A 13945-nucleotide genomic window follows, 5' to 3' on the forward strand; every position below is an offset into this window, starting at 1 on the left:
TTTTTTTTTTTTTTTTTTGTCGAAAATATATGCATTTAGCGGATAAATTAGGTTTAAATAGAATTATATTTTATAAATATTGATAATTTTGAATTAAAATATTTGCAGAAGAGGGTGATAACAACCAAAAGTGTGGAGTTTATGTCATTTCCTTTGTCGTTTTTTCTTACACTTTCAGCCGTCATGTGGTTCTTCTATGGCTTCTTTATGAAGGATCTCTTCATTGCTGTAAGTCATCAAAACCTAACCCTTATTTTAATCGTCTCCGTCCATATATTGATGGTGATTGTTAGATGAACACGACTATCTACAATGGTATGATATTGTTCACTTTAAGCATAGGCTCTCGTGGTTTTGCTTTAAGCTTCCCCAAAAGACTTCATTACCGATGGAGATAGTATTTTTTTTATTATAAAACCATGATTATTTCCTAAGTTAGCCGATGTGAGACTTTCATCCAACAGTGATAACGTTTTATACAGATTAAGGATGTTAATGCTATTTTTAATAATTCACGAGTATTTTTCGTTTTAAACATGGCACTAATTTTAAGGATATTTATTTATAAATTTTATAAAAAGTTGAAGGGTATTAATGAAATTGTTTAAATTTGAAGGATATTTTTTAATTTCTTAAAAAAAAAAATTAAAACGGTATTAATGAATATCTTAAAATGCAAGCCTTGAAACAAAATACCGATAGTAAGGGTATATTTTTAATTTTATTGAAAGTTTAAGGGTATTATTGGAAAATTTTAATTTTATTAAAAGTTTAAGAGTATTATTGAAAATTTTGTTAAAAAATTGACACGTTATTTATTTCTGTGAGGTTAAATATTCAAATTTTGTTCCTTCATATTTGTGGACGAATATTAATCTAGATATTGATTAACTATAATCATACCTCTAATCGGATTCATCGACATTAACTATAATTCATTTACACGTTACGGTTTTTATTTTATGTAATTACATTTTTACCCTTATTATTGGTAATATGGTAATTTTTTTTTTCTTTTTCATTTTCTCAGCTGCCAAACATTGTGGGGTTTCTTCTAGGAATGATCCAAATGATAATCTACATGATATATAGGGACAAAAAGGTAAATAGTTTCGGAGGAAAAGAAGTGAATCTCGAGGAAGGTGACAAGAAATACGAAGGAAATTACCAAAATGTCCCAACAATCGAGAATCGGGAGATTAATATGGTAAAAACCAATAGTAATATATAAATGTCGGGGTCATCAGGTGCCGAATTCGGATTCTGTATTTTGCTTTGCATACTAACTTGAACCGTTACGAGGTTGCATAAATAATGCAAAATTGAAGGACTTCAAAACAATAATTTTAGTTAGTTTTTTAATTTAAGTTATAATGCAACACATGTATTGCAATGTTCTTGTTTCTTGTTAACTCTATTTTTGTGTTATTTATGCAATGGAATTGTGGGTGACACATGAATAATTTTAGAGACCAAACATTTTATAAATATCCATATTTATGAATAATTTTCAAATTTAGGGTCGGTTTAGATTGTTATGAAAAAGGTTTGTTTATATATATCGAAACGGTTTGAAGTTAAAACACTAATATATTTGGTAACGTCTTCTTCACAAATTTTTTTATTTTCAATAAGATTATCCTCTAAAATATTAATATTGTCAATTAACGGACCTATAAAGAGAGGTTTGTTGAGAGTTATATTCTAAAGTCTCGTAACTCGTGTAGTATTCAACCGTATGTAGTCAATATATGAGAAAATCATGTTTGAGAAATAAGATTAAGAGTGAGTCGTGAATTCCTGGTTTGTGATTAATATTTCACAAGATAATTATATCTAACTTGATTTTAATCAATTATGAACTTTGACTATGAGCGTCTATGATAAGGCAACCTTAATCCTCAACGCAACGATCTAAGCTTTTGTTGAAGAAAGAACCCTTTAATCAAAGTAATTAACACCTTCTCGTACAAAATTTAGATCAACGAAGAGATAAGGCTAGAATTATATTACCTCTTCAAATTTAGATTAATTTAGATAAGCCAAGAGACAAGGAAATTTAGATTAATTTAGATCAAGCCAAGAGACAAGGCTAGAATTATATTACACGATCGAACATCTAGAAGCAAGATTTGGAAACATGGTTTTAAATTAAGTCACTCCACAATCGAACTTGATCAAGGAAATTTAAATCAACCAAGAGATAAAGGCTAGAATTATATTACCTCTTACGATCGAAAATCTAGAAGCAAGATTTTGATCTTGGAAATCTGGTTCTAAATTGAGTCACTCCACAATCGAACTTAATCTAGATCTTCATCTAGAAGCAAGATTTGGAAAACTGGTTCTAAATTGAATCACTCCACAATCGAACTTGATCAAGATCGAAGATCCACAATCGAACTTGATCAAGATCGAAGATCCACAATCGAACTTGATCTAGATCTTCATCTATAAGCAAGATTTGGAAAACTGGTTCTAAATTGAATCACTCCACAATCGAACTTGATCAAGATCGAAGATCTAGAAGCAAGATTTGGAAACTTAGTTCTTAATTGAGTCACTCCACAATACTACTACAAGAATGGAATGGTTGAAACTTAAAAATGACAAAGATGATCAAATTTCTAATGGAAACGTCTTATTTTATTTTGATATCTCAATTTCATTCATCCACCAATTTGATTTTTACCTAACCATTCGCGAGTATTTATAGTCTCCCGACAAAATAAGTTTGTGGCCACCAATCTGATTTTTACATAACAATTTCTGGCGACAAAAGACGTTTGTAGCCCGGATTTAATCTCGATATCATTTAATCTCTACCAAAGACGAGGTCAATTTGACTATTTGACTATTACAGAATTTATGAAATTAAAAATAATAAAGTTTTCTACGAAACGTTGATATGTTTGAGTGGCCAAACAGACATGCTTTTCAAGTAGGTTTCGGGACTAAAATGAAATGAAGCTCGTAAAGCATCAAATTATATTATTTGACACACTTTCTGAAAAGCATATACTTAAAGCACTGTAAAGCTCATAAAGCATAGTTCTTACCCAAAAAGGGCTATTTATTTCTATGCATCAACACTTCAAAAAGACAGAAAAATGCAGCATTAACCATTTGAAAGCCTGGCCTTAAGGGGATGAAAAGGTTCCAGAGCATACAAAGTGGTTCCAAAACAGCTTCAGATTCTCATTAAGCATATCAGTGATCACATCAACCTCAGCCTTTTCTTTCTACAAAGAAACGGAGAGATCGAACGAAATAATCAAAACAGTAACGTAGTCCCACGTTGATTAAACACGAGGAATGAATATCTTTGTCGGCTAAAACCATCCAAACTTGAACAAAATCATATCATTGTAGAAATATAGATAGCTTGAAGGAAATGGTGTTCAAAAGGTAGCTATAATGCCCGTGTAATTCAAAAATGCAAAATGGGTAACACGAGTTCGATGATTTATCGACCGAAAACATGCAACAATCTTAGTTCAAAAGGTAGCTATAATGCACATGTAATTTAAAAATGCAAAATGAATGCACAAGTAACTCGAAACTGCAAAATGAGTAACGTGAGTTTGATGATTTATCGAGCGAAAACATGTAACGTTCTTAGTTCAAAAGGTAAGCTATGCACATGTAACTCCAAAGTGCAAAATGGGTAACATGAGTTCGAAGATTTACCGACCGAAAACATGCAACGTTCTTGGTTCGTAAGGTAGATACAATGCACAGGTAAATCAAAAATGCAAAATGGGTAACACGAGTTTGATGATTTATCAACCGAAAACATGTAGCGTTCTTAGTTCTAAATGCAGCTACAATGCACATGTAATTCAAAAATGCAAAATGGGTAACTCAAGTTCGATGATCAAACGACTAAAAACATGCAACGTTCTTAGAGCAAAGACCATAATCATGTCGTAGAGTCAAAAAGCTTTTAAGTAAGGAGGTTGCGCCTACCAGTAGTTCGGACGTAAGTCGTTTCATCTTAAAAGTAACCTCGTTTGACACTTCACCAACCAATATCTTGAAATTGTATCGATCGGCATTTCTTAGCCTGATTCGCACAAATGGATTGCAATAAGACTTGGAAACAGTGTGCCAAGCTCCAACGACTTTGAATCTATCCCTAGAGGATGCTTTTCCCAGAGACCATCTTAAGCCACCCTTCACATCTTTGTCTAAAATGGCAGAATTTATGAGATCCAATATGCCTTCCATCTCATCATCCTAGAATACAAAAATGGAGATGTATTTCACTCTCAACTCCTAAACCTTAGTAAATAAAAACATCAAATAAAATTATACCGAATTCTCTGTTAAATAGGACCATAACTTCAGATATTGTCCGCTTTGACCCCTTATGTAACGCCGTCAGCCTCACGGTTTTAAAACACGTCTACTAAGGAGAGGTTTCCACGTCCTTATTAAGGAATGCTTCGTTCCCCTCTCCAACCAATGAGGGATCTTACAATCCAACCCCATTGAGGGCTCAGCATCCTCGTTGGCACACCACCCGGTGTCTGACTCTGATACCAGTTGTAATAGCCCAAACCCACCACTAACAAATATTATCCACTTTTGCCTGTTACATATCACCGCCAGCCTCACAGTTTTAAAATGCGTCTACGAGGGAAAAATTTCCACACCCTTGTAATCGTGAGATTACATATCACCATCAACCTCACGGTTTTAAAACGTGTCTACTAGGGAAAGGTATCCACACCCTTATAAGTAATGTTTCGTTCCCCTCTCCAACCGATGTGGGATCTCACAATCCACCCCCTAAAGTGCCCAACGTCCTTGCTAGCACACCGCTCGATGTCTGACTCTGATACCATTTGTAATAGCCCAAGCCCACCACTAACAGATATTGTCCACTATAGCCCGTTACATATCGCTATCAACCTCACAGTTTTAAAACACGTCAACTAGGGAGAGGTTTCTACATTCTTATAAGAAATGTTTCGTTCTCCTCTCCAATCAACGTGAGATCTCACGCATACCAATTACAGAAACTAAAGAGTTTTAAAGGAACAAAAACGTCACTGAAATTATGAAGAAAGTTAAAAAGAACTCATCAAGAGTAAAAGAACAATAAACCAATATGAAGTTTTATGTATCTCTTTTGAATGTTTTGAGTTAGAGGGCTTACAGTCAGCTTTCCTACGGTCTTCTTGGAGAATGTCATTACCCTCATGTCCACATTTTGTTTCAAGCACGAAATATCCGCAACCATATGTCGAACGGGGTTGAGTTCAACCTAAAAATAAACGAAAAACATGCACAGAAACTGTGAAATTGCACCTTAGAGTAGTAAAATATATGGGAGAGCTAGCAGCATTAGTGTTATTCATAGAAACAATACCATCAGGCATAATATCAATATCAATAGAGTTCATACAATTTATCAGACAAGAAACGAAACAAAGGTTTACCTTATAAAGTTCGAGTTTATTCAACTCAGGCAAAGCAGTACATTTGCACGTTAACGTCACGTGTGGATGCTCTGCATCGGATAACTAAAAAGAAATTGAGACATCAAATGGAGATGAAATCAAAACCAAGTAGCATCCCAGTTCGTCTCATCAACAAGGCATAACTAGTACCTTTATGTGATATGTGTCTTTCTCCTCTTCAAACGTAACTCCAATCAATGGAATTACTTTATCTCTAATGTTTTCGATGCAAGTTTCAGAAACATTTGCACGAAACGCCCTCTGCAGCTGTCCCGTCACCGCTCGAGTAGGCAGCTTATTACTGTCAAATTCAGAGGTCCGGCATAACAAAAATAATTAACATCCTAAACAAAAACAACACGTCTCGAATTGCACTGGCCATGTCCTCCAAATGACTTTCTAATCATAACCATAAATTTCTAAACATAAGATTTTATCCAAGTAACCGTTCGTGACAAAAGAGAAATTTAATAGAACTTTGTATTACTAAAAAAGGATGCTAAATTGATTTTCTACCTCTTCCACCAGTGTCAACATATACAACATATGTATATGTAGGAAACTTGGGACATTCCTCAATACCATTCATGATCTAACAACATGGTATCACAGTCATACCCTTAACTTAAGTATGTCAATAAATCCTCAAATGTTGAACAAAAATTGTGAGCCTCGAGGGTGTAGTCAAAAGTGACTCAAGTGTCGAACAAATGGTGTACTTTGTTCGAGGACTCTAGAGAAAGGAGTCGAGCCTCGATTAAGGGGAGGCTGTTCAAGGGATACATAGGCCTCAGGGGAGGCTCTATGGTGTACTTTGTTCTAGGGGAATATTAAGGAATACATCTCCATTGGTACAAGACCTTTTGGGGAAGCCCAAAGCAAAGCCATGGAAGCTTATGCTCAAAGTGGACAATATCATACCATTCTGGAGAGTCGAGATTCATGGTATCGGAGTCATGCAAAAGTAAACAAATATCTTATGGGAAGTTTTGCTCACCCATGAAAGATAACTTTTCCAATCCCAGCAACCAATGTCGGCTTCACTTCCTCGTCTTGGTTCATTTCATTCTTAATGTGTTCGATCGATGAAAGTAAGTCAGGTAGTAGCTTTACTACAATAGACGCCCACGGTTCGATTACGACTTCTTCCTCTTCTTTGTTTCCTATAATCAAGACCAACGTCCTTCATCAAAATTTCATCAAAACAAAGTGCAAATTGCATAGAGTAAGCAAAAAGAAGCTTCAAGACATAGTTCAATTACCTTGAGACACATTAGAGTACACCAAAGCTAGATGTTTTTCACCCATTCTATGCTCATTAGCCCGCAGAGCAATCGGTTCGAGACGAACACGAGAGGGAAACAGGTTATCATCATCAGAATCACCAATGATAAACCATTTAAGTGTAGCCTGATCAGCATAGATTATCCCTCCACTCCTGCCCACTTTACGTCCAGATGCCCTCAAATCCAATTTTCTGTTGAATAGAGGAGCAAGCAACTCCGCTGTGGGAGATGGCTTTTCCATATCATTGGAATGACGTTTATGTGGAGGTAAATAGGCCATAAAGCAAGATATCAATGCACAATCAGAGTATCTGATAGTCAAAGAAAGAGTTAATCCAAAAACAAATCCAAATGGTTCAACAATGAGAAACTTCTTAATAGAAAATTATAACAACCCGATTAAAGTAACCAGAAGAGGGATGGAAATGACACATCAAAGACCAAATGAAAGATTCACGGATTTCCTAGCCCGTAGGCAGGCCAAAGCTGCCATGATCGATCTCCAGTGCGGATAATGGTAACATGAGTAGGCAATACCAAGACTCTTTCTATTTCCAAGCGATGACCGTTTATGACTCTTTGATTGAACCACTCCTATTGAAATGATATCTAAACATTTTCCCTACTAATGATAGCTTAATACAACAAATGAAGCTAATACGAACAGAATTCAACATGTCTACACAATGGATTATCGATCAAATTAGCTCAAACAATCAGTTCTAACAACACAAAAGCAAATATAAGAAAAACCCAACAAAGAAAAAGAAGAACACTTCGAAAAATAAGGCACATACATTTGAAATTTGCCTCGATCTTCAGTTAATCATAAAACCCACAAGGCAGAGCAACAAATTTATAGCAAAAATTGAGAAGAGAGGAAGAAAAAGAAAAAGAATCAAAGTTTCACCTTTTGGGAAGTTGACTGACTTCGCTTGTAAGGAAAAGGAAAGTTCCTAGTGATAGCGGAAAAGCACAGAGACACTTTATATCTTAAGAAGGAAGAAAGGGAAAACAAAGGGCTCGATTAGAGGAGCTACGATGGGCGCTTAGACATCCGAGCTTGAGCTATTCAATTTGGAGGGTTGATCCATGATCATCGATGGGAGTCTTGGAGGAAGGGCCATTAGAAGCGCGATTTATCGATGATCATCGGGCATTGTAAAAGAAAAAAAGAATGGGTAATCAATGTTAGTTTGTAATGACCCATTTCTAAGGGACTAAGCCCAGGACCATTACTCACTACTCACTGACATAGAAAGACCCGGATCATTACTCATTCACATAGAAATAAGTAAAAATGTGTAAAGTTTATTTAAACATGTGCCCACATCATAAAATAGATGAATACCGATTTCAAAGATGAGTACAAAAGAAAATCTAAACTCAAGTGTGTTGGGACTCCCGGTAGCCAATAGCTCATGTGTGTCTCCGGCTTCAACCACTACATCAAGCTCCATCTGAAAATAGAGTTGAAGTAATATGATTGAGTATATAAAATATACTCAGTAAGCAGCTTGCGGGTTAGGTTTTATTAATCTTAGTTTAACTCATTTGGGGGGGTTTGTTCCTTGGTATAGGCGCTTCTTAGGTTACACACTAGGTTTGCCCATTCTATTTTATGGGTTCTTGAGCCCTTATAATATTCTTAAGTTATTTAAGTTCTGAAGGCACGGTCTCAATATTAATCTAATATGATTTATGTATGCTAAGGCTGAACCAACTCTAAAGTGCAACTATGGACTCATGTTGCTCGTGGCAAGTTTACCAAAAGAAAGTTAACTGACAAATTTTCTAATAGTCCCCCCTGGGCACAAACTATATATGTCAATTCTATGGTTATTCAGACCCCTGACAATCGAGTCAGGCTTGCGATTAGGGGTTAGTTGGCAAACCCCTATCATTCCCATATAACTGCATAACTCATATGCATGAACAATAATCATATAACCAATTCATAAGGTACTGCAGTGGACCCCTACCACTCATGACAAGCTCCAATAAGCTAACCGGCAAACTTCACAGTAATCCAGGTACAATCATAAGTCATAAAATATCTAAGCTAGCACCATGGTTATACAGACACCTGATAATCGAGTCATTTTCACGATTAAAGGTTACTTGATGAACCTCTAATCGTCCTCGTATAGCCGCATACATTACAAACATATGAAATAGAGACATAGCATAGCAATCTAAACATGAATACCTAATCATGAATTTCAATTCATAGGACAGTGCATACACGTTCAGTAAACAATGAATACCTAATCATGAATTTCAATTCATAGGACAGTGCATACACGTTCAGTAAACATGCATGATAAACATTCAACATGTGTCATCCCAACTCATTCTATGCTCAAACATTTAGAATAGGTTTCTTATAACATGCTTTGTATCATAGTAAATGCTCTCGATTTCAGTCAAATCGTAACTCATCAGTTCATTCCTTTGTAAGCGTACATCATAATGTTTAACGTGCTTTTACATGCATCAAACCAACTCATTTTATGCTCATATTTCTGTGACATTCTTCTTATATCATACTTACATGCATACTACGAGCATAACTAAATCCAAGGTTTTGAGGTGCCACTTACTTAGAATGCAACACTTTTTTTACTCACGTTTCGTTCTTCCAAAAAGTCTCAAATTTCATCAAACTTCTCAAATATACCCGAACACTCCAAAAGCTAAAAACCACAAATAAAAAAATAAAAAAGTCAAATTTTGACCTTTGACCATTGACCATACAACGAGCTTACGTCATTGTTGATGCTGATGTCACCCTTTTTTGTTTTCTTTTTTTTTTTTCTCTCTTCTAATATTTATATTCAAATAAAGAAAGTTAATAAAATTATATAAATTTCTACTCATAATTAAAATTAGTACTTATAAATCAAATATAATTATTTTATCTCATTCATTTTAACATAAAATACATTTATTTTAATTATTATTATTTATCTCCTAATTCTCCCACCTTATTTATAAACCATTTGGTTTTTTTTATAAATAAAATAAAATAACAAATAATAGAAACCCAAGCCCAACCCAATTGACTTGGTCCACCACCAAAAGCTTAGCTCAATGACTTAGCCCCCTTACCTCAATGGCCTAAGCCCACCGCGAGTAGATATTGTCCTCTTTGGCACGTAATTTATGTTTTATTATTAATAAAAATAAATAATTGGTTATTTTTATTTGTAGTATTCATTATTATTCTCTTTATAAATTCTGCCAAAATTACTAGGCAAACTCATTAATACGAAACGATTCTTAATATATTTTATATATTTTTATTTGGTTTGGGTCAACCCGAAGGTTTTGTCCCACGAACCCAACCGAATCGATTCAGTTCAAATTCAGAAAAATGAACCCAACTCTACCCGAAATACTAATCCAACCCAACCTAGCCCTTATAATTCAGGTTAGGTTGGTCCGGGTTGTCGGGTTGTCAGGTTGAATGTACACCCCTATGCACGAATATCACATTCAAAAAGTGATTTGATAAATCTATAATATATGGATGTGGTTTGCATATTCTATCTCGATAACAAACCTGACTTGTTTTGTAAATTTTATAAATGATTAGATACTAATAGTTCATTCGTGTAAAATTTAATCAAGTTACTTACTTATTGCTTCTAGGAGTGAAGACTATCACCACAAATCAACACGAGTTCTTCTTGCCTATCTTGTTCTCAATCACATGCATGATATGAAAATACCGAGGAGGTCACTAAATATAAAATTGCTCCATGCAAAACCCGTTTAATCTTGGAGTATGATTAAGTCACCTAGTTGGGTTTAAATAGTAACTTTCAGTTTTGTTACGTCTTTCTTAGTCATCTTACTCTCAGAATCGCTCTTACTCGGATATGATTTTAATTCATTCATGTACCCCTCATTTACTCGATGTCACACTTGTAGTTTGTGCATGCATGTCTGAACCCATTCGAAAGGTTACTCCGTATTTTTAATACTCAAAAGTTTTTCAAAACAATTTTTTTCAACCAACGATAAGAACATACAAGATGTACGATGGGACATTTGTTTATCAAACCACAATGATCCTCGCATTCCCCTACATCCCCGACAATATGATCACATTATTTACTCTTCGCTTCCAAGACGTAAGATTATCCCATAAACCAACACGAGTTCCTTCAACATGCTTTATCCTCACTCACATGTTTCTTAAAAAAATTCACACTTGTTTATCAAACCACGATGATCCTCGCATTCCCCTACATCCCCGACAATATGATCACATTACTTACTCTTCGCTTCCAAGATGTAAGATTATCCCATAAACCAACACGAGTTCTTTCCGCATGCTTTATCCTCACTCACATGTTTCTTAAAAAAATTCACACGAAATCACCCAACATAGAATTTGTAACGGCCCAGATCCACCGCTAGCAGATATTCTCCTTTTTGGGCTTTCCTTTAAGGCTTTAAAACGCGTCTGCTAGGAGAAGGTTTCAAGCAAAACATGATTGATCCACCGAAAACGAACGTACATCTCAAAATCGCTCTCATTCAAATGTAGTCTCGATTTATTCATACACCTCTAGCACTCACTCGGGTGCCCGAGAAAAAAAATAAAACCACCAAATTTGAAAAACATATATTTACTTACTCCTTATAATAAGAGATGAGAGTGGTACAGAGAGTCACAGTTATAGGGCAGAGGGGGCAGGTCAGACCTCCGTATACCCTACATTTCCAAAGAATAAAATAACTCCAAATTGCATGGTAGGGCAGCCCTTGAATTCTGGGGCACCCCCACCCTTATTTCATTATTATTATTATTATTATTATTTTGGAAATAAAAAACCTTTTGTTTTGGATTAGATGGGTCGTCAACTGTCTCTACCAGAAAGGTAAATCAATTAATGCCTTTTTTTTAATTTTTAAAAATATATATTATTTTATATAATTTTATTTCCCTCAAGTGTTTGATGTGTAAGGGTACCCTTCTTTTGTCCACACACTAAATTCTTGTCCTCTTTTTGGTAGGGCAAAGTTGGAAATATCGGTGTTTATAAGACCTGAGAATCCGACCACCTCGGACTACCTAACCCAAATCTTAAAAATTAGGTTGGGTTCGATTTTTTTCGATCTGGGTTGGGTTGAATTTTTTGAAACCAAAAAAATTCGAATGGTTTGCGGGCTGACATTTTGTTAGACCAACCCGACAATTGGGTTACAATGTAATTCTACCCTACATTACTTTTGAGAATATTATGAAGATTAAGAATATTTTACGTTTCTAACTGGGTTAGTGATGCATTGTGACGAGTCGATTGACAGAGACGTCAACTAATTGAGTGGGGGAGGATGTCACGATCATGCTTGTCCAATGGGGGAGCGAACCGAAAAGCTCAGCTTTGAGGAACGGACCAATCTTACCCCATTTGCTTATGGCCGATGGGGAAGGCAGAGAAGAAAACGTCCTTAGCGCAGCATGTTGCTTATGGCCGCATGACAGATGTCCTAGTCTTGCTTGTTATGGTCGGTTGACAGGGACGTCAACCAATTGAGTGGAGGAGGATGTCACGGTCATGCATGTCCAAGGCATGTTGTCAATGACCGCATGACAGATATCCCAGACTTGCTTGTCCAGGACATGTTGTCCATGGTTGCATGCTCGTTCCAAATCCCTTTTACATGTTTTCATCCTAGATAGGTCTTCACCATTCCATATTGGATTAGTATGAGGATGTATGACCGTTCACCAAAATCGTGTCTACACCTGCAAGGGCTAAAATGCCCCCAAAATGTACTATACGCGGATATGACTAGTTGTGAACTTCTTCCTACCCGATAGTTATATAAAGCAAGCCGTTGTTGTTGCCTTTTTTATTACATTCTCAAATCTTGCTTTCAAAACTCTCTTTCGAAATATCTCTGTCCTCCATTTCTAAAACTTTCTTCTTGAACCGGGGTCAGAGGCTCGAGGGTGAATGTTTGTTATTTGAGTTTTTATCATATCTTAGTTATTAATATAATATCTACCGTAGATAAGTAAGATTTTTTAAATAATTTAAAAAACACCCGATAAGCCAATCCAACCCAAGCTAAAAATAGAGGGTGACATTGAGTTGAATTGTGAACTTTATTCAGGTTGCTCGAGTCACCACCCTGAAATTTCGAGTTGGTTCAAAAAAAAAAAATTCAACTCAACCAAACCTGAGATTTCGCTTGTAATCTTAAGTTGTTTTCAGATGGTAGTAGAAGTCCTTAACCAAGAGTACCTTTGATGTATCTCAGAACTCGAAAAGCTGCCTCACAACGTGGTTTTCATGGTTCATACATAAATTAACTAAGCATACGAACGAAATACACTATGTCAGGTCTAGTAACAGTTAAATATATTAATCTACCAATCAACCGTCTGTATTTACTTTATAATAAATAATATCTATGTCGAGCTATAACTTCAGTTTATTAGCGTGTGGATTAGGGTAGGAAGAGGGTTACATCAATAATCATAATTGGCTAAGATCTTTGGTAGCTCCAGAATCTTAAACACTTTAATACAAATTATTATTACAAAAATGTCCATAAAAAGTTAATTCACAATATATTATAATTTGATGTAGGTCTCACTAAAGTTGGGAGTATGAATTAATACATTTAATATATATTTTTTTTTTAAATTATGGTTCAGTTCATTTAATCTGGAGAGACTCATCCCAGATGGGATTAAGAATAGGAGCGGGAGTGGGAGCGGAAAGACATTTTACCTTATTTGCTAAATGGGTTCGGGGACGGAAATTATATTCACGACTCTCTATATATAATATGTATATGTATATGTATATCGGACAGAAAACTAATTTATTATATATATATTTTTAAGTAAATAAATATTTTTTTCCAGAGCGAAAAAAATTTAAATTTTTAGAAATTATGTTATAGATTATATCATATTTTGATTTAGGTGAGGACGGGGATAAGGAAGGCTTCCCATCACGTCCCATGGACATTTTTATTATCGATATTCCTTGAAGATATTATTGATATTATCAGAATTGTGTGACGGAAAAAAAAATGATAAATAAAATAAGATTAATAAGTGAAACACACATACTTGCGAGTCGATTCGACGTGATTATGATTGATTATGTTTATCGCACTCCAAGATCCATAATTCTATCCCGTGATCTAATTAAAATA

At 35.2% G+C, this 13945-nt stretch overlaps 2 protein-coding genes and 1 long non-coding RNA gene across 7 annotated transcripts in view; 2 read left to right on the forward strand and 1 right to left on the reverse strand.

Annotated features, from left to right (window-relative positions):
• LOC111444036 (bidirectional sugar transporter NEC1-like) overlaps positions 1-1454 on the forward strand; it is a 4064-nt gene extending 2610 nt beyond the window's left edge. The window contains exons 5-6 of the mRNA XM_023081952.1: positions 109-228; positions 1031-1454. Coding sequence (XP_022937720.1) covers positions 109-228; positions 1031-1231 — 321 coding nt within the window. The 3' untranslated portion in view covers positions 1232-1454. The remainder of the gene's footprint in view (positions 1-108; positions 229-1030) is intronic.
• A 1501-nt stretch (positions 1455-2955) lies between these two features.
• Positions 2956-7942, reverse strand: LOC111444034. Of its 5 annotated transcripts, none has more exons than XM_023081945.1 (9): positions 7795-7942; positions 7669-7710; positions 6731-7065; positions 6467-6631; positions 5619-5788; positions 5448-5531; positions 5165-5272; positions 3970-4239; positions 2956-3242 (listed from the first exon to the last, which is right to left on the reverse strand). In XM_023081945.1, the coding sequence occupies exons 1-9, from the start codon at positions 7809-7811 to the stop codon at positions 3141-3143; spliced, it is 1293 nt and encodes a 430-aa protein (XP_022937713.1). In that variant the 5' UTR covers positions 7812-7942; the 3' UTR covers positions 2956-3140. The 5 variants fall into 5 exon arrangements, with proteins under 5 accessions (XP_022937713.1, XP_022937714.1, XP_022937715.1 ...); XM_023081946.1 differs by having other exon boundaries at positions 5619-5769; positions 6466-6631; XM_023081947.1 differs by lacking the exon at positions 7669-7710.
• LOC111444039 lies at positions 3447-12931 on the forward strand. The gene is made up of 3 exons (XR_002710631.1): positions 3447-3521; positions 3742-3811; positions 12921-12931. It is a non-coding gene; the product is annotated as an uncharacterized LOC111444039 (long non-coding RNA).
• The last annotated feature ends 1014 nt before the right edge of the window (positions 12932-13945 follow it).

The sequence above is a fragment of the Cucurbita moschata genome, unplaced genomic scaffold, assembly GCF_002738365.1.
Source record: "Cucurbita moschata cultivar Rifu unplaced genomic scaffold, Cmos_1.0 Cmo_Scf00006, whole genome shotgun sequence".
NCBI classification, from domain to species: Eukaryota; Viridiplantae; Streptophyta; class Magnoliopsida; order Cucurbitales; family Cucurbitaceae; genus Cucurbita; species Cucurbita moschata.